The sequence below is a fragment of the Macrobrachium rosenbergii genome, chromosome 32, assembly GCF_040412425.1.
Source record: "Macrobrachium rosenbergii isolate ZJJX-2024 chromosome 32, ASM4041242v1, whole genome shotgun sequence".
Classification (NCBI taxonomy): domain Eukaryota; kingdom Metazoa; phylum Arthropoda; class Malacostraca; order Decapoda; family Palaemonidae; genus Macrobrachium; species Macrobrachium rosenbergii.
In genome coordinates, this window is record NC_089772.1 from 1,204,538 (window position 1) to 1,227,108 (window position 22,571).

Consider the following 22,571-nt stretch of genomic DNA (forward strand, 5'->3'; position numbering starts at 1 on the left):
CTTATAGGATTAAAACTTCCCAGCACACAGTGCTACAGTGACTAAAAATCTCATTGTGCCATATCAAACACATTTGACTTATGTGTCCTATTCAAGACCTCATTATTTCCCTTATAAATATTAGCATTTGGTTTTATGTTTTTTTTTTTTTTTTTTTTTTTTTTATTTTAAATCCTACAGTATATGCTGTCCCATTTGTCAAGGCTCCCAGCCACCCTATATAAATGAGAATTTTCATTTAAGATATTTTTAAAGACTTAATAATATTATATATATATATAGTATATATATTCTTGAATGAGTTTGATTTTAAAATGGAAATTTTTGAAATCAAAATCGAGTTCAGAGTTCAGTCCCGTGTCAGCCTTGAAATTCCATTACAGCACGAATTTCTAGGTATAACCATGCTAGATATACCAGAGAAAAGAGCTTTCAGGAAAGCTGGGGTTACTACCCCCAGTCGAGCGTCTTCTAGGAAGACGCTGGTATAATGAAGGGTGAGTGAAATACCACTACCACGGAAACATACTCGAAAGATCTCTCCTTATCAAAACCCCGAACAGAGCGGTGAGCCGTTACAGCCCCACACTCAACACCCGCCAGGACGGCGACACCAGCGCCACCTACCTCATTCCATTTTCTAGCACGTGATCTGCGACCATTTCTTTTGTGTGCTCGTCCCTTTTTGGATTGTTTTCATCTTCATCCATGTGGCTCGAGCAGCTTTACCATCTCCAAGTTAAGTACCATCTTCTTGTGGGGTTTTGTTCTATTTTTGGCTGTTTTGGTCTCGTCTTTTCATAAATATTGAGATCTTATTATGACGCCACGGCGTCCCCAGCCAGCCATGTCGACCATGAGGCGACTCCTTCTGTTCTTTTCTGTTGGGGTTGTCTCCTTGTCGTTATAGATAGATTTTTTTGCCCCTTGGTTCCCATCCTGGTGGTTCCCTGCGGTGGCTCCCCCTTTGTTTCCCTTTTATTTTTTGTTTCATTTTGGCCTGTCGGCCTTTTGAGGGTGATGCCCGTCCAGGTACCCCCCAGGTTGGGTTCCTTTTATTTTTAGTCTCATATTAGGCTAATTATTTTATTCTTGAAGATGGTGCTCTTCTTTTAGTTTTATTTTTTTTTTTACCTTTATTTATTGTTTTTGGTTGTGCTAGTTTAGCCTCAGATCTAACCGCCCCCCGAGGTAGGCTACGCTCCCTGTTGAGCACATTTTTTTTGTTTTTATGTGTGATGGTTATTTAGTGGAGTAGGCTTGTTTTGCTTCCATCCCTTTGCCCTGGGTGTGGAGATCATCAGGTTGAGGGAGTTTTGGTTGCTGTTTCCTCCGGGATCGTTTTTTGGTGGGCAGAGTGAGCCCCTTAGTTCTCTTCCTTCATTTGGGGAATAGAGTTCTTTGGATGTGTTTCCTCTAGGCTAGTCGCCTCCTTGCCCCCCATTCTCGATCCCTGGTTGGTTCTCGGCACAAAATTTCTCTCCCTGTTGGTTCCTCCTCCCTTTTGCACTCCTTCCTTTTCCTAACCTATACTAGGTTAGGTCCCTATTTAGGCTTTGCCTAGGAGGAGTCGGGCTTTGGGCTGTGTAGCTCCCTGGGTAGTAGCAGGCTTCCCTTCCAAGTTTCATTATTCTTGGAAGGTATGGATGCAGTTGAGCGGGTGATATGTTTTCCCCTTGTCTCCTGTTCCCTTCTTGGTAGCCTACCTCTCTCTCCTACCCCTCCCCCCCCCCCCTCCAGCCTTGCTCTACTGCGGGTGACGCTAGATGGCGTTTTCTCCGAGTTCAGGGACTCCTCCATTTGGTAGAGGGATTCGCTCCCTCCCATATCAGTCCCTAGCATCGCTGTGTTGGGTGTTGGTGGTTTGTTTGCTCGAACGTGTTCGAATCCTATCCATACCTCTCTTCTCCCCCGTCGGGCTACGTTGATAGGGTTTAAATATGTTGCTCCGGCTTATGTTATGAACATAGATCTTGCCCATCTTGTTTCTCCGGCGGGAAGTAAATGTGGGAGGATTTTTTATATAAGGGGAGCGGATCCTCCGGTCTCCGGAGTGTTACCATCATTGTTAATGTTATTGTTTTGAATTGTTATTTAGATAAGTCTGTTTCTAACAGGAGTTTTACCTTTATATTATATATATTTCGTGAGTCCGGTCCTACACCGGGGCTCCGCCGTTATTTTACTGGCAGCCCTTATGGTTGGTTCTTGGTTTCTCATTCTTTCATTCCCGGAGTATTCCGGGTCTGAAATCCTTACCTTCCACTCTGTGTAATTTAAAGCTTATTGGCCCAGTTTATGATAGGGTAGTTCTTCTCCGCCGGAGTATTCCGGTTGTAGTTGAAATTTCCTGGCCTTGCCGAGCTTTAGATTTTGCTTAGAGTGGTGGTTCATGTACTTTTACTTTTACAGACTGTTCGCTGTGAGGAGCCGGGTGCCGCTTCCTCCAACAACCCTACGGTCACGTGGTGTGCCGGACCCACGCTGGTTGTGCGGTCCGACTGGATGACCTGGTTGTTTGGCACCCTGATGGTTGTGAGGTTTGCTTTGCTCTCTCCTCAACCATCCAGGATGAGTCGGTAAGTGACAGTCTTCATTCTCCAGTCCATGCTCCTCATATTGTATATTGTTTTTATATTCCCGACTGGTTTTCATTCTTGGCTAATTGTTGGTTTTCTTGCAGGCGGATGAAGTCTTCCAAGAAGTCTGCCTTGGAATCCCTCCGCCTGGGTGGCTGGGTTTGGCAGGAATGTTCCGTCGGGGAAGCCCTACGTCCTCGGCGCCAGGTTGAGGGACTTGCTTTACCCCGGCGCACGGGTGGCGGCTGCAGTGCCAGAAGAAGATCTTGCCACCCCCATCATCCAGCAGATCCGGGATGCGACCCAGCCACCCCAAGTGGATATCCTCTACGCTGAGGTCTCGGAGGATGTTGCCGCCATAAATCTTAGACCTGGAACCAATGAATACGGAGCAGGACCAGGTGGTAAGTGGTGAGGTAGGTGAGGTTGTTGGGGCGGGCCCCCTTTGTTTGACTCCCCTGCTTCATCTGTTTCTTCATTTGCAGGTTTTGTGAAGTCTTCCTCCTTTGGGTGATAGAGCTCCATCTGCTATCCCCAAGTTGAAGTTGAAGACTTCATGGAAGGCGAAGGGCTATAAGTCCTCGACTTCCAAGAAGGCATTGCCCTTCCCCCCCGTCGAAGGCTAAGGTCTCAGGACCTGTAGCCTCCGGGGAGCAAGTCTGGTTCCTCCGGCAAAGGCGCGAGTAAGAGGGCTGCAAAACCAAGCCCTCCTCGCCAGCCTGCTTTTGATGCAGAGGCCTTTGCCAACCAACTGTTTAAAAGTTCACGGAGGACCTGGATTCTAGATTTGAGAAATCTCAGAGAAGTTTGCCAGTCATGATAACATACTGGCAGGAATGGCTCACCCACCCCCAGCCGAACCACAGTATGTCATCCCCGACACTGCGGACCTCCCGCCGTTCGATGTCGGTAACCCTTGGCGTTTCGCCCTCCGGGCCATCCAACATGATGGCAAACTGACACTTTGATGGTCTTGGCACGAGACGGTTGGAGGAGTTGGAGTTCTTCCCCCCGATCTCTTGCCCCTTATCCAGGCTTCGTGAGGCTTACGGAGGAAGCCTGGATTCGGTCAGACAAGGTTCCTAGGGAGACTGTCATCATCCCTAGGGACCAAGCTCAGTCGGCTCTCCTGCGCACTCTGACGGAGTGGCAGGCAGAAAACACAAAATTGACTCCTTTCAAGGGCAACTTTCACGATGTTCACCCTGGGAGACAACCTTCCCCACTCCTTGCTTGGACAAAGTTGCTCTGGCTACGGCCCGAGCATGCTTTGATGGTAATCCCCTTACCTCAGCTAAGGGAAACAGACCCTACTTCCCTGGTATTCCCAGGAAGTAATGAGTTCTGGTGGACGCCCGTCCACTTTCACTGTCGGCAAGCTGGACCCCTTTGTGCTTCCACGCAGTTTAGTGAGCAGCTCCCCAAGCTGCCGGAATCTTTGTTGAAGGCGGAGTTTGATGCCCGGACTAAGTTAGCCCGGTCCTTGAACTCCGTCTGCCTTACTGAAGCTACTGCCGTCTCCTGCTCGGACGAACCATTTTTTCAGGTCTTGGCTAAGTCTTTCCTGGCTGGCTTCAGTCTGACTTATTTGAGTTTATCATGGCCAGACTGGAATGCAGAAAATTTATTTTTGCCGATGCCACTATCCGCCACGAGCCTAACAAGCTCATTAAAAGCTCGATCTGGGGACCTAACCTCTTCCCTGAAGAGGAGGTTACATCCGTTATGGCTGAGGCTACACGGGCCAACCAGAGTCTTCGCTCTCGCTGGGGCATTTCCCACCTATAAGCGCAAGACCCCAGAATCGGCCGGCCCCAGACGAGAGGGGAAAAACGTTTCAGGAGGCATAAGAGGCCCCACCATCAGGCGGTGGTTCAAGCCGTCCCCGGTCTCGGCAGTGGCACAGCCTTCTACCTCTAAGTCCCACCCCCAACAGTATGTGCTGGTCCAACCAGCTGCATTCCCTTGCCCTCCTATGTATCCTCACCAGCATACAACCCCACATATGAAGGCCGTGGATTTTTTCACGGCCTTAATAGGGTTGCAAGGGGGGAAGAGGCAAAGCCCTCATAGAGGAAAACCCAACACCACCCCAAGGGGAAGACCTGGACGTGGTAGAGGGAACAAACCCGCTCCCTCCCACTGAGAGAACACAGGTAGGCGGTCGCCTGTTTTGGTTCAGGGACCAATGGACCTTCAGCCCTTGGGCACACAGCATTGTGTCCAAAGGACTAGGATGGAGCTGGATCAAAACCCTCCTCCTCTAACCAGATTTTACCAGCCACCCACATCAATCCTAAAGGATTATGTGAACAGAATTGCTCAACAAACGGCAATAAAGAAAGTAAGGCACCTAAAGTTTCAAGGCAGGTTATTCACTGTTCCCAAAAAGACTCCGATCAGCAAAGAGTGATCCTGGATCTGTCGCGTCTAAATCTCTACATAAAATGCGACAAATTTCGCATGCTTACGGTAGCTCAGGTTCGGACTCTACTTCCGCGTGGAGCCGTCACCACCTCTATCGATCTTTCAGACGCTTATTATCACGTCCCGATTGCGCCGGAACTTCTCTCAGTTCCTCGGTTTCAGACTCAGGAATCAAGCCTACTCCTTCAGGGTCATGCCCTTCGGTCTGAACATTGCACCCAGGATATTCACCAAGCTGGCGGACACGGTAGTACAACAACTCCGGTCCCAAGGATATCCCTAGCAGCGTATTTGGACGATTGGATAATTTGGGCACCAACAGTTCCGGAGTGTCAAAAGCCTACGTCCATAGTCATCAATTTCCTGGAGTCGTTGGGTTTTCAACTGAACAGAGAGAAGTCCCGCCTGACTCGAGTCCCGGTTTCAGTGGCTGGGTCTCCAGTGGGATCTGTCCTCTCACACGCTATCTCTCCCGCCTCCCAAGAGGAAAGAGATAGCATCTCTCACCAAGAGGTTTCTCAAAAATCCATCAGCATCCCGCCGGTCCCAAGAAAGGTCCTGGGTCTCTTCAATTTGCCTCAGTGACAGACCTGCTCTTAAAAGCCAAATTAAAAGACATAAACAGAGTGTGGCGGAGTCGAGCCAATGTCAAGCTCAGAGACAAGGTCTCCTCTATCCTCGGATCTTAAAGACAAGACTGCGGCCTTGGACCACAGTCAAGGGCCTGTCCAAAACAGTTCCGCTTCAATTTCCCCCTCCGGCACTAGTTATCCACACAGACGCTTCCCTAAGCGGCTGGGGGATATTCACCAAAACAAAAAGTACAAGGAACGTGGTCCACAATGTTTCAGCAGTTCCATATAAACACCCTGGAAGCCATGGCGGTCTTTCTTTCTAACTCTGAAGAAAATCCGCCCCCCCAACCGGATTCATATCAGGTTGGTGTTGGACAGCGCAGTGGTAGTTCATTGCATCAACAGGGGCGGCTCCAAATCAGGTCGAGTAAACCAAGTAATGGTTGCTATCTTCTCCCTGGCGAACAAGCACGGCTGGCACCTGTCAGCCACCCACCCACCTAGCGGGTGTCCGAACGTGGTGGCGGATTCCCTGTCCAGGACTACCCGTTGGAGACGGAGTGGTCCCTGGATTGGAATCTTTCAAATGGATTTGCCGCCGGGTTCCGGGACTCCAAGTGGATCTGTTCGCAACGGAGAGCAACTTCAAGCTCCCCTGTTATGTGGCCCCCAACCTGGACCCTCAGGCGTTACGCCACAGACACAATGACAGTAGATTGGAACAATTGGGAGAAAATTTATCTGTTCCCTCCAATAAATTTACTGCTGAAAGTTTTACACAAACTCAGGACATTCAAAGGTCAACCAGCCCTAGTAGCCCCTATTGGCCGAAGAGCAATTGGTTCCCTCTTCTTCAGGAACTGGGATTGCGGAGTCTTCGGATTCCCAAGCCCATTCTGACCCAGACAGTACAAACCAAGACTGTGTCAGCTTCCTCAAGAATTCAGAATGCCCTAGTTTTATGGACTTTATAAAATTCGCAGCTCAAAAGGAGCAAACATTGACCCTGTCAACACTCTGTTTTTAGAATCAGATAAAAGAGATTCTACTATTAGACAATATGACTCAGCAGTCAAAAATTAGCCTCCTTCCTAAAAGCATCTGAAGCCAAAATCATGACACTAATTTAGGAGTTTCCTTCTTTAGATCACTGTTTGAGAAAGGCCTGGCTCCGGCCACTATTACCACAGTCAAGTCAGCATTGAAGAAAGTATTTCTTACTGCTTTAAAATCGACCTTACAGATTCTTATTTTTCATCTATCCCCAGAGCATGCGCTCGTCTGAGACCAGTATCACGCCCACATTCTGTTACTTGGTTTCTCAATGACGTCCTTAAGTTAGCATCAGAGATGGATAACTTTCATTGCTCTTATCAGGATCTGTTAAGGAAAACCTTATTTTTGATTAGTTTGGCTTCAGGTGCTAGAATCTCAGAGCTGTCAGCTCTCACTAGAGGTGATAATTTTGTGAACTTCCTCCCATCCGGAGAGGTCCTCCTTCCCCTGACCCTAGATTTTTAGCTAAGAACGAAGACCCACAGGACAGGTGGTCTCCTTGGAAGGTGGTGCCCCTTCCTCAAGACCAATCTTTATGTCCAGTTATACACTTAAATCTTACCTCTTAAGAACTCCACAGAGTAAGTCGGGTCCTCTTTTTATCAGGGAGAAAGGTGGTACTCTTTCTCTAAATGCTATAAGACAACAAATTCTGTATTTCATTAAACAGGCCAACCCAGATTCAGTTCCTAAGGTTCATGATATTCGAGCAGTTGCTACTTCCATTAATTATTTTCATAATATGGACTTTTCAGAACTATCTAAATATACGGGTTGGAAATCACCTCTAGTGTTTAAACGCCACTATTTAAAATCACTCAAGCCCTGAAATATTCTACTATAGCTGTGGGAAGTGTCATCTCCCCACCTTAATAATCATATCCTTTCCCTTTTTCCCCCCCCCGCCTACCTCATTTACTTCTCTGCTTATTCTCCTGGTTGATTATGCCTCACTGCCTGGCTCTTCATATTGATGTATCTTGTATTTGATGATGGAAAACTGTAATCTGATTAGCCATAATTGTTTTCTTGTGGGGTACTGGATAGTTTTGTTTTTGCTCCACGTACCCCAGATAATGTATATGTTATTTTCATTGATTTTGTCTCTTACATGTTTAAGCCTAAGTTTACATGTATAGTTTTAAGGTTGTTTTTGCAGTTATTCTGTGCACATTTCATGTTTCACTACTTTTTTAAGTAATTTTAAGATTTTTGAGGTTTTTCCCCATCAGATCGGGGACCTCCAGTGTTTTGTAGTGTTAAGTTTTTGATGTGCCTTAAAATTAAGTTGCCTTACTTTTAAGTATTCTTGCTTCATGGAAGAGATTCCTTAATTAAAATTATTTTCGTAAATTTTGTTTTTTCTTCAGATTACCCCCTTTTCCTTTTCCAGTAGTTGCAGCCTTGGCATGATTCTCTATCACTATTTCACCGGCTGACACGGGACTGAACTCAGAAAAGGGATTTTGACAAAGGAAAAATCTGGCTGAGGAAGGTCCCGTGTCACCCGGTGACCCTCCCTGACTCACCTAGTACTCCCCCCTACTTGCACATGCCAAGTCTGGGGTTAGTGCTAGCATGGAATGAAGTAGGTGGCGCTGGTGTCGCCGTCCTGGCGGGTGTTGAGTGTGGGGGCTGTAACGGCTCACCGCTCTGTTCCGGGGTTTTGATAAGGAGAGATCTTTCGAGTATATTTCCGTGGTAGTGGTATTTCACTCACCCTTCATTATACCGACGTCTTCTAAAAGACGCTCGACTGGGGGTAGTAACCCCAGCTTTCCTGAAAGCTCTTTTTCTCTGGTATATCTAGCATGGTTATACCTAGAAATTCGTGCTGTAATGGAATTTCACCGGGTGACACGGACCTTCCTCAGAAATAGATTTTTCCTCTGTCAAAATCCCTTTTTTAGGATGCGAGGTATGATCAGAATTTTGGAATTTGTTTCAACATGCAAAACATTTTCATTGAACGAACCCATCTCTGAAAATAGGCAAAGCTCAATAAAAACTTGAATATCCACGTAGTATGCATTCTCGACAAATAATGATGATAGTGTTTTTATACTTCCAATAATAGGATGTCATAGCATATAAAAATAATATTACAGTGATGAAATGGCAGTCTGAAGAAAGATCTTGTTTCAGCAAATTAGAGAAGATTTTAACCTTCCAAATGGGAAAAATAATTTTATATTAGATTGAAAGTGATGTTTTAAAATGTTGATTGTAATTGAAAACATATTTCATAATATTATCAGCAGTTAGAATCTATTGTACTGCCTAACAAATTATTAGGAACAAAAGTAGGCCCTCTGATCTCTCTCCCAAAATTGAAAGCGTTTCACTATTGATTTAAGGTAGACTTGAATGCAACATGCCTTTTCACATGATAAATACTTATTTCAAATTTGAAGTATTTAAGAAAACATTTGTCAATATAATTCATGTATTTATGAATCATATATAAGAAACAATCACAGTATAAGTTGTATTTTAAGGCTAGACAGGCATAGAATAAGGTGTAGAAACTGAGGAAGCATCAAACTAAATGATGAGCAGCACTTTACTTACTGTTTGTTGCAAAAGTATACATAAATTGAAGGTATAGGAATCAAATGGCTAAATCATCCTGTTGGAGGTCCAATATATGGCAAGTAATGAGAGCAGGCCTAATTTGTTGGAATAAACTCAACCAATTAATTTTATTTATTAAATTGATTTTATTTTAGTATTTTTGTTAAACTTACATGAACCTATTTTATATCATTAATCATAGAAAAAAACATACACATCAATAAGTTATAAAACATCATAGAATAGCAATCATTATTGCACCTCTCTTAACCAATTTTTTAGCAGTATTATTACTCACAATGTCAAAACATAATTCTTTGGCTTCTGGCTAGCATAGCTTAGAGATGCATATCCTGCTGAGTACCAAAGAGACTAACTATTATTATACATAACCAATTACTGTACTGCATATTCCAAAGCCACTAGTGATTTAAAGGGGTAGATGTAAACTTAAGATCTTCCTAGGATTTTTAGTCTTAATGCATGCTAGGATTTTGCTTCGGCTATTTATTGTGTGGAAATTTTAAATTACTTTTAACTTTAGTGTGTTTTATCTCTATATGTGCACATCATTCAGGAAAAAGTTACTACATTTGATTTGCAGCAATGACAAAAGTCATAGCCAGAGAGAATAAGCCCATGTCCTCATCTTGAGGTAATTTCTCATACTTATTGATGATAGTGTATTTTTCCTTTCTTTTACTTATGATATGTGTATGTAAAATGGGATATATTTTAATGTTAACCAAATAAATTAATTCTCATAAGATGTTTTGTTCTAAAATGTGAGGCATTTTGTCGATCATATTCTTGCATGTTGTGAATACAGCTTGTATTTGTTCTGTAGACCCTGTAGGTTATTCAGAAGGGTTAGTTAACTTAGATTCTCCCTCAATCCATGAAGGAAAAACCTGGGAAAATTAAACCATGTGAAGATTTGAGTCAAGAAGAGCTGCTGGTATTAATGTAACCTTTTTATAGTAATACTGATGGTCAGCCTAATACTGATATGTACCCTTGAAGTGAGTTATGTGTGTAAGTTTTTTTTATTTTTGTGTATATTTTTCTTTAAAAGCAAATTGAAAAAATCCCAACACCCCAAAGGAAAGAGCATTTCTGGCCCAAGATCAAGCCACGGATTTCAAGTCCCATTCCTTATTCCAAATACTCTTCAGGATTTGGTACCAAGGATGAAGAAATATACACGAACTTATGTTTTAGAATGTAGTTCTACAGTGGCTTACCCAAGCATGCTGGGTTTGGTTGCAGTACTGTCACCCCTCTCCTAGCAATAGTTAGCGTACTCACCGTCAATAAGACCCCTGGTTTTCTGCTGAAGCACCTACGGGTTAAGACTAACCGTGCCACCTACTGATACAAAGTGTAGTCGAATTTGTTCAAACACGTGGCAATAATTTAACTGATGACCACCCTGTACATTCGGAGAAGGCCATTGACGTACTTACTTTCCTAACATCATGTGACCTAGGAAAGGAGTGGGGATTTGCCTTTTTAATGAGAAACACTACAATCATTCTCAGCCCTTGTAGGGAGAGTGGTTAGTTTGTGACAGGGTGTAGGAAAATAGGACCTTCTGGGATGTTTACCGTGACCTCTAGGTAAACCTTAAGTGCTTGAACGGGGAATAATGTCTTGTCTGCTAAATTGAGTTGTCTTATAAAAATGGATTTCCTTTTTAAAGGCTCCTTATTCTTGGCCAGGAATGATGGACCAGGGGACAATAATTGATGGTCAGCTATTTGCGTGATGCATCGTCCCCATCGAAGAGAGCCCAGTTCACTAATACAAGCTCCTGATGCTAATGCAATGAGAAGATCACCTTTTGTAGCATGTGAGTTTTGGTTGTATTGGGTCCACTGAATTGAGGGGGTGATAGAAGTCTAAGCACCTCGTTCAGGAACCAAGCAATTGGAAGCCTTTCGGGAGTGGGCCTTTGTAGAGCAAAAGACTGCAGAAGGGAAGTGACAACTTCTATACTGGAGTCAATCCCGAATCCATAAAGCAAGGGTTCTGTTAATGCAGCCTTGTATGCCATGACTGTTGTAATTGCAAGGCATTTGTCTTCAAAAGGGTATATAAGAAAAATAGAAAGTGTTTCTTTAGAAGTCTCAACTGGGCTCTCAGTATGGATATAATCTAACCATGTCTTCCATATGGACTGGTATTGCCGGATAGATGATGTCTGTAATTTTTGCACTAAGTACCTAGCAATGTTGGGTGAGTAATTATCACAATAGATTTTTTTTTTTTTTATCTATATGTGAAGGTTTAGTTCAGAAAGGAGGCTGCACAAACGACTTTCCTTCCCACTGTCTGGGATAGAACAGCGGACGATACTGGAATTGATCTTTTCATCCGTTGTTGAAGTAATAGAAACCAATGCCTGTTTGGCCAATTTGGGCCTATCAAGTAAACTGTTCCTCTGAAGGTTAGAAGTTTGCTCAAAACCTTCGAAATCTGGGACAATGGAGGAAAAGATATTGTCCTCCCCGTGTTCCAGTCTTTAGGAAGGCGTCTCTTGCTGTTGCTTGACTGTCCAGGTTCGGAGAAACATATTTTAGGAATTTGTGATTTTAGTACGTGGGGAACAGGTCCACTAAGGGTTGTGGAAGCATGCTGACTATTGTTTGAAAAGAGTGGTTGTCCAACATCCACTCTGTTGAGGCTGTTGTTTTTCTTGATAGAGAGTCTGCGGTTACAATGAGACCCCCCCCTCCACTTCCTTGCTTGCACCATCCAAAGGATGGCTAGCATTACCATATTGAGAGGAAGTGAATGTGATCCTGACCTCTTGATGTAGGATATTGTAGTTATGTTGTCTCTCTTCTGGAGATTTGAGTTTTTTGAGAGATAAAAAGACAGCCATCAGCTCCAGGAAATTGATATAAAAATTCCTGAGTAGCTGATCACCTTCTTGCCACCTGACGATCCTCCCAACCTGTCAACGAGGCATATGTGTGTATTGTCACTCATACAGACGGGGGAGTCAGGGTGACCTGTTTCGCCAGAGATTCCTTCCAGATCCAAGGCCAAAGTATCTCCCCAACTCTTTTAATCCTTTCATGAGGTTGGTCTCGCATCTTTTTTCTTGCATGTGATAGCCAGAATTTGTTCACATTTTTAGTTGTAATCTACAGTAAATATTGGATCTATTACTGATGAGAACTGCAGCACGACTTATGTTCTGATTGCCATCTGGAAACTGGGCTGTGCAAGGAACCTTTTGAGGACTTGTCTTATTCTGTTTTGAGTATGATGGGGAGAGACAACAGGACGTGAAGAGTATCCCAACACAGTCCCAGCCACTGAAAGTGTCTGCTGGACGTGAGGCAGGATGTTTTTCAATTTATTATAAAACCCTTTGACTGTATTGTAGTCTGGTAACCATTGCACTTAGGTTTGTCAAGCACTCTTTTCTTGTGGGCCCCCAGATCTTTTTGTGTGAGTTCTTGAACAAATACTGTTGCTAATTTTCTAAAATATTCTTTAGGCAATGTTCAGCCCAAAGGGCATGATTTGAATCTGTATGTATCTTTTCCTATCTGGAACCTTAGGAAGGGGCAGAAGGGAACAGCTATAGTGATGTGCCAATATGCATCTTTCAGATCTATAGAAACTAAGTCCCTTTTGGAATGGTTCAATGTACTTAGGCAACGGTAATTATCTGAACTTTTGGCAAACAGTGTGCTTGTTCAATATTGATTGGTTGACGATCATTCTTCTTTTGGAGGAATCCTTTCTGAGAACACTGAAGAAACGTACTTGTTGGCAAATATACGCATGTTTCTCTATGGGCCCCACTAACAGGGCCTTTCTGCACATATAAGTAATGCTGTCCCCCCACAGGGAAAACTTCCATTGTCTGTGATGTCGTCAAAGCCAGCCCCAAACCAATATAATTCCTCTTGGTATCTGCCTCCTCCTCTGCCTTCACCTTTGATAGACATTCCAGGTGTTAATTTTCCTTTTTCCCCCCTATAAGATGGTTTTTGGACCTTGTGAAAAAGGATGTCCTTGCTGTTGTTGTCCCTTTGTAGGGAATTGTCCCTTCTGACCACCTACCTGTTTTTTGAGGAAACCTTTTTAGGGGTGACTGAAGGCTTATATGATTTTTTATCAAAGTGAGCGTTTTTTGAGGTTGGGTAAAGGGGAATTTTGGGTTCTTTGTTTTCTGAATTCCCCTTTCCCCAGAAGAGCGTACACTGTACAATTCTGTTGGCGGGCATGCTCTTTGAGTTGAGCCACAAGTGACTCCTCAAACGGGTCCTTACAGAAGGGGTTAGAATGTAATAATGCAGTGACATTGGAGAGTGATTTGATGGAGCTCTCCAGTGCTTCTACTCACGGTTTTATGCGCCATTCTAGGAAGTCACAGAGGGCTTCCCTTCGGGTTCTCATAAGACTTGGCATCAACAGCAAAAATTATCTTGGGATCTTCTGGAAGCCTTTAGGTGGCAACTTCCAGCAAGGTGGTAGAGGTTATAATACTAAGAAGTCGGAGCCTAGCATAAAATTCTGACGAGGCTGTCCCCTCTGAGAGTTCTCATAGGGGTCCCAGGCTGCTGAGTAGCTATATCTGAAGGGAGCTTTTTTCCTTTCAAAAGGTAGTTGCAGTGTGTCCCATTCCTTGGTGGAATTTCCCAAAACTGGGATGACTGTGGGAGATGGTTTTAATTCTGCCATTGTCTCTTGTTTTTAGTCACTACAAATTCTGAAAATCTGTCTTCACATGATTAATAATTTTGAAAGTGAAGGGACAGAAGGCTGGGGTTACTTGGTGAGCAACTTGGGTCTTATTCAAAATAGAGGTAGAGATCCATCTTTTGTTGACCTGGTAAAGGGTGATTTGTCCATTCCTTGGTGGAATTTCCCGAAACTGGGATGACTGTGGCAGATGATTTTAATTCTGCCATTGCCTCTTGTTTTTAGTCACTGCAAATTTAAAAATCTGTCTTTACATGATTAATATTCTTGAAAGTGAAGGGACAGAAGGCTGGGGCTACTTGGTGAGCAACTTGGATCTTATTCAAAATGGAAGTAGAGATCCATTTTTCACTAACCTGGTAAAGGGCAGTTTCTATAGCTTTTAATGCTATAGGCACAGGTGAGAAAACTGTTTCTGTTGGGGGTTTCTCCATGTCTGGTGAAGATGGTACTGGGTGCCATTCTGTATTAGGGAATGCTGCCGTTTGTAAAATCTGCATGTAAAACTTCGATCATAGTTTTTCTCTCATTAATTACATACTTGCCATTGGGAGAGAAAGTGCACATTGAGGCATCTCACCAAGGATTATCAGTATCACCAGGGGTAAGTACTGGAGCCCCTATTATGTTTTGATCTGAAGTTCTGTATTCCGAACTGACCCTTTTGTTGTTTTTAGTCGGAATTCTAACATCAGACCTTGTTTGGGCAGCATTTGTATCAACACTCACTTTCTGCCTAGATTATTGTAGACATCATATAATCTGAAAGGATTTTCTTTATTAATAATAAGTTGTGGAACATTTTTTTAGTTAAAACATTTAGTTAGAATTTTAAAATTTTCACTTTACTAAACTAGGTAGCAATCAACACTTTACGAAACTAGGTAGGCTAGCAATCACCGAGCTGGGTTCCAGCTTTAATACAAATTATCAATTCCAAAAGTTTAAAACTAAAACTTTGAACTGGAAGTTAATATCAAGCACTTATCTTGCTATTTTCGATGTTTCCATGATCCTCGATAATGAAAATGGAGAATTTTTTTTTTTTTTTTTTTTTTTTTTTTTTTTTTTTTCCGAGTGCTGGTAATGACGTGAACCATTCACTATAGACCAAATAGAGATAATGGCTCCTTGGTCTTTTAATGGCTCAGTTGTGAATGAGGGCGGATGCGCATGCAGAATAGTCACTTCTCTTTCTTGCAGGTTATTTTGACATTGGAAAAACTGGGTTCAGCTTCGCTGAAGATAGGAAAAGTGCCCTCTTATCTTTTGAATCCATTATATATCCATCATGTGTTATAATGTTATTCATTACAACACTATACCTGGCCAAAAAGACCAACTAGAAGAGAATTCTTTGATATTAGTTTGGTCACCATGGAGCTCTGGGAGACCATGGAAGGTAACTCCTTGAGGACTCAAGAGCGACTACCAGAAATAGGTTTTTCCTATATTAAAACCTGTTTTTTAAGATCTCTTAATAATTTATCAGCTAGCATATACAGTATTTGTGGCAAAAGTTAATTATTAGGGAAGACTCATCATTGTATGTGCACTTTAATTTCATGTGTTTGCATGGTAACAAAAGGTATTTAATTCTATGCTTTTTTTTACGCATAGTATAATAGTTCATGTCTGGAAGGGTAAAAAACTGGAATTCATTCAAATCCATTGACCTGCACACTACTAATATCTAATAAAATGGTATCAGTTTAGGAGTAAAATACAAAACCAGCACATTTACTGCGGTGGATTTGCTGGAATAGTTCAGTCTTGATATAATGTATCTATACTCTTACAGATCCTGCTCACTTTGTAGATATAATTTATATGTTACAGTATGTAGTTCGAATATTTCTTTATATATAAAGTAATATAAGCTGTCTGTGTATTAACTTTATTTTCATTTTATATTTGGTTAGAAAATTTTTACAAATGTCAATTGTTATATATGTTCCAGTCCTCCAGTATTTACAAGACGCCAAAGGTTAATCCTGGGTCTCCTGGCTACAATCATGATGATGAAAATAATCTTGCACACACTATTTCCATGTACCGGAAGCAGAAACCAGTGAGTGTTTTTTCTTTTTTGTGATTTGGTTTTTAATTGTATAAATTATATATGTACCTTTCCTGGGGTATATTTCTATAGATACGTTAGTCATGTAAGGAATGGTAATTATTAGTGACTATAGTTATTTGGCAGAAGCAACCCCACTAAATGCCTTATTAGAGTGGAACAATCATGTAAGCATAGATGCTTTGTTAAGCTAGCTTAGAGTGAAAAATTTTCCCCTTACCAGGGACATGCAAATAGATTAAATTGGTTATTTAATACAGATCCCCTGTTTAATGGCAGAGTTTGGGCAGGGTATGCTCAGTGGGGTCTGTCCTCCAGGATATAGCAGTTTGTTGTAGCCAAAAGAGTTGTTGCTTATAGTGAGGCTATTTATGATTACTAGGTTTTTTTGAAAAGTGTTTTGATGAAATATATTTTGCACTCATTATTGTGAGGTAAGTAAGACAAGGATTAGATAATAATGGTATTTCCTATTAGAGCTGATAATAAAGGGAGAGACAGTTGATGGCTTATATAAGCTTATATTCATTTAGTTTATACTTACAGTAATATATATATTGTGCACATTGTTATATAATACCATAATTGCAATGAAGCTAATAAGAAACTCCATTTGTAAGTTTCTGTGGAAGGAAGGTAAAGTGTACAAAGAAATAAAAATAGAATTTTTTCAGGGTAAGCGTAGCAAAGTTGTAAATTTTATTGTGTGATTCAGGACTTAGTTCAACTACCTAGTTATGTTGTCCTTCCAGGAATTGCTGTTTTATATGAGAATTACCTTGTTGGGATACCACACAAAGTGTGCCTTGAGTGGCGCTGTGTAGATGGCACTAAAGGTTCTCTGAAGTGTCTATTTGACTTCAGCTGTATTGCTTTCTCGTATACTTTTCATCTATTTTTGTTTTGGCTTCCTATTTAGCTGTCCTCTGTAGTGGAGTAATGCCATCAGTGCACCTCAGCATGGTACACTGTAGGCATAGTAATCAGGACTGACTCAAGTCTGAAGCATTACAGCTACCACCCATGCTGTTGTGTCAGCTGTGGAGAACATGACGATAGTGGAATATCATGCATAGGATTTGTGAACAAAGACGAAGTGGCTTGGCTCTTGAAACAATGAGATTGAAGGCACTGCAGAGGGCATAGGCATAAGTACTAGGGCAAATGAGGAAACTGAAACAGTAGATTGTGTGGTCTAGTACACTGAAGCAGTCAAGTATATGTTACCCAGTATGCACATCCAAGTTCGTGAGGCATATGGTATCTATGATATACATGCAAGCAGGTGGATACACAGGTATGCCACAGCAGAGTACACGAAGGAAGCCTAGTACTTGGGGGCAGAGGCAGGTGTGTAAGTGAAAGCTGGTGCTTTTACTGAAACTTGTCTACACAGGCAAAACACAGAAGGTAGGGATGGTGAGCAGGCAGCAGATGTCACGAAAGCTGCAGCAATTATCATCATGGGCAGCATCATTGAAGCTGGAAATCGCAAGACTTCATCAGCCCATCCAAGAATGAATCATCTACAGCTTGAAGTCAGTTTTGAAAGACACAGGCAACCTTCTTCTCTAGCTAGACTATGAAAGAGGTAACTCCAAGGAAAGGAAAAGAGTAGGTGAAAGTGCAGGGGGCAGGAGGAGAGTAGGAGCAGCAGCAAGGAACTAGTCATGATCAGGGCAAAATAATTTTCCAAACACAAGCACAATTAAGAGAAAGTGCGTATATCACAAAAGTACGAAATATCTTCATACTAAGCAAGGAAATATATGCAGTAATGAACTTGAAACAGAAATGGAGAACCATATCAAAATATTTAAATAAACAAACAATCCCCGATAGGGAATAAGGAAAGGGTAAAACTTAATTTACAAAGCTCTCTTGTTAACTGGAGGCAAAAATTTAGCAAACCAAGCAAAAGATAAAGTATTTCTACAAATGAAATTGATTAAAAAAAAAATCAAATACTCATAAAAAACAGCAGTGGCAAGTTTGTCACCAACCAAAAGCCTAGGGATGTTACATTAGCAATAAATGCACTGAACATTTAGCACAGCTAACTTGAGTGAAACAAAATGAATTAATAAATTTATGAGTGAAAACTTGTGACATATCATAGCAAGAGAAGAGTGATAATCCTAGGAATTATAGTGTCACATCTGACTTAGAAGTCACATGGAAGAATGGCACCTTTCCATACGGGTTATTGGAGTGTGAGCTTGGCATGCATAGTAAGACTTTTCTCCTTACAAGATCTTTGAAGTTTGTGACTGGATCTGTTTGTACAGACTAAGTTACTTTATGATTATTAGGTTCACATATAAGTGTTGTAAGTTTTACAGTGCCTGGGTTTATTTAAGAAATGCCTGTCTGGTGGTAAGTTGTCTTGCTTATAATACTTGCAAAGAATAGGATGCTCCTTATTATATGAGACAGCCAAGCATTTAACAAGGCATGATCATAACTAAATAAATTACCATATAAATTTTCTTGAGATTTGGTTTCCAGTTTTTAACTGTGAGGATTACAAGTTTGTATTTTTATTCTCTTGAAAAATTGTAGAGATATTCATGTAAAAGGCAGGATCAGTATATTTTAATGTATTTTTAGTTATATTAAATGTTAGTAGAAATACTTATTGTGACAGCTTACCATAGTAATTGCTCTTGTCAGGACGTGGCTTGCACTCCAGTTCGTCAGATTACTCGGCATCCAGATCTGCGTTCTCCGAGCCCTGAACCACCAGAAAGTCCATCAGTGACAGTTAGTGCTCGAATCAGGGAGCTTCAAGAAGAGGTAACTTTCATTGATTAGGTAGCTTCATGAAATAGAAGTCATGATGGGTTGCTTCAGACTGTGTCTAGACTTTGTACCCCATTATATATAATAATGTTTCTCAGAATCAGGTCACCTTGTTTGGTTGCATTTTCATCCACAAGAAACAGCACTTTTTCACTGTTGTGTTGCAATTCTAATTTATCATTACCTGTACTCTTAGACATCTGTATATGAATTTAATGAGTATATTGAATAGTTGAACTTCCAAAATAAAAGTAAAAGTGATTCAGTTCAATTTTAGTTTGAAAACTTTGGGTACAAATGTGTTGCATAATCTCTGGATCGCCAAATGTGCCTAAGAATTGCATATAGTCAAGGTAAATTTACATTTCTTGAGCCCCAAGACCAGAGCCTGTTATATTCAGTGGTTCTGCCCATTTGTAAGGTTTTTATTATTGGCCTTTAAGGTCTTTATAATATAATTTTATTTACTCTTTTAACTCTTATTCTTCTATTAGTGTTTTACATTTGTTATTAGATTTTATTCCATTAGTTTTAGGGATACTTGATGGAGTGAAATTTGATTTTGCATAACTGTGTATACCTATTTAATGTATATTTTCACATTCCTATGTCATATTGACAGGTAGCAGAGCAACAGAGGGTTATTTCTCAGGCTTCAAATGCTGTGACTGTGGTTTTGCAGCATATTGAACATCAAGGAACACCACAACATGTAGAAGCTGAAAAATTGTTGCTACTTGCTACTCAGAAGAGACAGACTGCCCTTGATGAAATACAGGTATATATATCCAACCACAGTAGTAGTGCTCATTTATGACTTTGGCTTACAATTGAAATGATAACTAACTCCCAGTTAAGTAAAAGGACAATTTAGTGCTTTACACATTGTGGGCTTCACATACAAGTGTATGGTTCTTAAAATTTATGTGATGTAGAGGAATCATCAAGTACAAAGAGAAAGAAGTGGAAATTATAACGTCCTGAAGGAGTTCAGTTTGAGTAACTTGTTTAAAATGCTTTCCAATGAACAGCATGGTGCCAAGAAGAGCTGGCTATAGAACCCTGGGCTAAACTAATCTGGTTCTGTCCATCAGATTCAGGATCCACTCCTACAGCTACAGCTGGTGAAGAACTGGATGGTAGTATTGCCCAAAATGCTACCAGTCCTGGTGACTCAGACATCATGGGCAATATCCTGTGGAGGAGACAAAGAAAATTGGAGGAAAGTTCTGCTCTCCTTGGGGGGTAGCACCATCAGTGCACCTCATGCAGTGCACTGTAGGCATTACTTAAGGTTGTTTGTAGTGTCCCTTTGGCCCCTAAGTGAAACCCTTTCATTCCATTTACTGTACCTCTGTCCATATTCTCTTCCATCTTACTTTCCACCCTTTCCTATCAGTTGTTTTTATGTGCAACTGTGCGGTTTTCCTCCTGTTACATCCTTCAAACCTTTTTACTGTCAATTTCCCTTTCAGCACTGAATGACTTTATAGGTCCCAGTGTTTGGCCTTTGGCCTAAATTTTGTATTCCATTCTATATTCCCAGTTCTGCTGGACCCTTGAATTCTGTCCACAAGTGCCTTCAGCCAAAGTTAGGGAACCCAGATCTTGGATGCATATACAGGGGACATCTAGACAGAGGATGACTATAGTTGCACAAATTTGCTGGAGCTCCATGTGGTGTTCCTAGCCCTCAAAACATTTGGTATGTCCTTAGAGGGCCGAAACATTCATGTCATTTAGACAACACACTCGTTTATCTTTGAGGGCACACTCAAACTAGTAGCACAAATATATGCAAGGGCAGATCAATATAGTACAATAATACCTTACCTTATTTCATTATTTAATACGAGAATTGTGACTTAAATTGAATAAACCCTGTAAAACAACCTGGACATCCTATAAACTCCAATAAGCAACCCCTTGAAGTTCTTAATACACTAAGTCATTTGATAGTTTGACATGTTCATTTGATAGTTTGACATGTTAATATATTTGAAATAGATTTATACATTTAATTGCAAAGAATGTAAAAAAAAAAAAAATTACATACACCTGATGGATTTACTGGCTGCTACAAGACCTAGTCAAGAATGCCCTGAATTAGCAACAGTGAAGAGAGCACCACCTTTCTTAGACTTGCAGTCCGGTGGCAAGACTATTTCATACCTAGCTCGCCTAACAGCAAATATGTGGGCTAATTGGTTGTTGAAGAGGAGAGATGCTTCCCTCTGTAGGATCTCTAAATTTATTGGCCCTGGTTCTTCTTTGGCACTGAGAAGTGGAACCATTCTAGGATCTTCGTCACCCTTCCTTAAGGACCTGGGTAGTAGATGTTCTGTGGGTAGGATATCTACTCCCCTTCGAGTTTCCTCCTCCTCTTTGACTGTCCATTCCATCTAAAAACATACGTTCAGGGCTCGCCGAAAGATCTGGCTCTCTGAGAAGAAATGAATGTATTGATGGAAAAAGGAGCTTTGGAGGATCGATCCCCAGGTTTCTACAGCCGGATCTTTATAGTGGCAAAGGCTTCAGGGGCTTGGAGACCGGTCATAGACCTGTCTTCCTGAACCTTTTCATCAGGAAGTCGGTTCAAGATTGAAATGTCCCGCACAGTTCTAGCAGCCATCAGGAAGGCCGACTTTATGCTGATAATAGACCTGAAGGATGGATACTTCCAGATTCCAAACCATCAGTCATCTCATAAGTTCATTCACTTTATTCTGGGGGAGACAGTGTACCAGTTCAAGGTGCTTTGCTTTGGCCTCTCTGCTGCCCCCAGGTGTTCAAGAGTGTTCACCCTGGTTTTGACCTGGGCTCATTCACACTGGATATGCATTTTGAGATGCCTTGACAACTGGCTGGTCCTGGTGAGTTCTCGAATAAAGTTTATCCAAGACAGAGACCGTTTACTCCATTTTTGTCACTGCTTAGGGATGGTGGTAATTTTGGAGAAATCAAACCTTATGCCCAGCCAAAGAACACTGTAGCTGGACATGCTAATAGACACAGCAGCGGCGAAGGTCTTTCCATCAGATCCGCGCATCGACGAGTTCAAGACCATTGTTCAGTCCTTCCTTTATACTGGGGCTAGGAAACAAACCCAATTTACAAAAAATAACCCTCGCTGGCTTGCATGCATTGCAAACTGAACATCCCCTCATAAAATCCTCCACTGATGCAAGCATTTTCTTCCAAAAAAACTTCCCCCATACATTGTGATACGTGTTCTCAATACCCAAATGTGGACTACCAAACCTACAAAACAGTATGTACTAGTTTCTTTGGGACAACTATCTGTGTTGTATCTCCATTATCCTCACTACTCTTCAGCATATATTTAATTTTCTTAACTAACAAATTACCCTCTTAACTCTAGACCCGCAAAAGGCAACCTACAACCCTTTCTAACTAATTTCCCTCTAAGAAATGCCTTTGTGTCTGCCAAAATTTCATAATCCTGTTTAGCCTCCACTAAATTAATATCCCAGTCTGTGCAATCCCCAGATACATAACAAACATGAGAACCATCTGAATCATAAAAACTCTTTTCAAGGGCATCAGCTACAACATTATGTCTACCTTCTATGCACCTAAGCTTGGCATCAAAATCCCTAATTGTCAAAAACCACCTAGCTCTCTTAGGAGAAAGATCCAGCTTATTAAAAAGATCCAACAACGACTTATGATCTGTAAGAACCTCAGCTTCGTTTCCCAACAATAACATCTTCAAATGAACCAAACTAGACA

The 22,571-nt window shown here is 41.6% G+C and overlaps 1 protein-coding gene across 1 annotated transcript in view; it reads left to right on the forward strand.

Annotated features, from left to right (window-relative positions):
- LOC136855607 (anillin-like) overlaps window positions 1–22,571 on the forward strand; it is a 212,793-nt gene that overhangs the window by 141,652 nt on the left and 48,570 nt on the right. Inside the window, exons 14-18 of the mRNA XM_067132701.1 lie at window positions 4,486–4,514; window positions 11,174–11,193; window positions 15,897–16,007; window positions 18,690–18,812; window positions 19,441–19,596. Of these exons, the coding sequence (XP_066988802.1) occupies window positions 4,486–4,514; window positions 11,174–11,193; window positions 15,897–16,007; window positions 18,690–18,812; window positions 19,441–19,596 (439 nt within the window). The remainder of the gene's footprint in view (window positions 1–4,485; window positions 4,515–11,173; window positions 11,194–15,896; window positions 16,008–18,689; window positions 18,813–19,440; window positions 19,597–22,571) is intronic.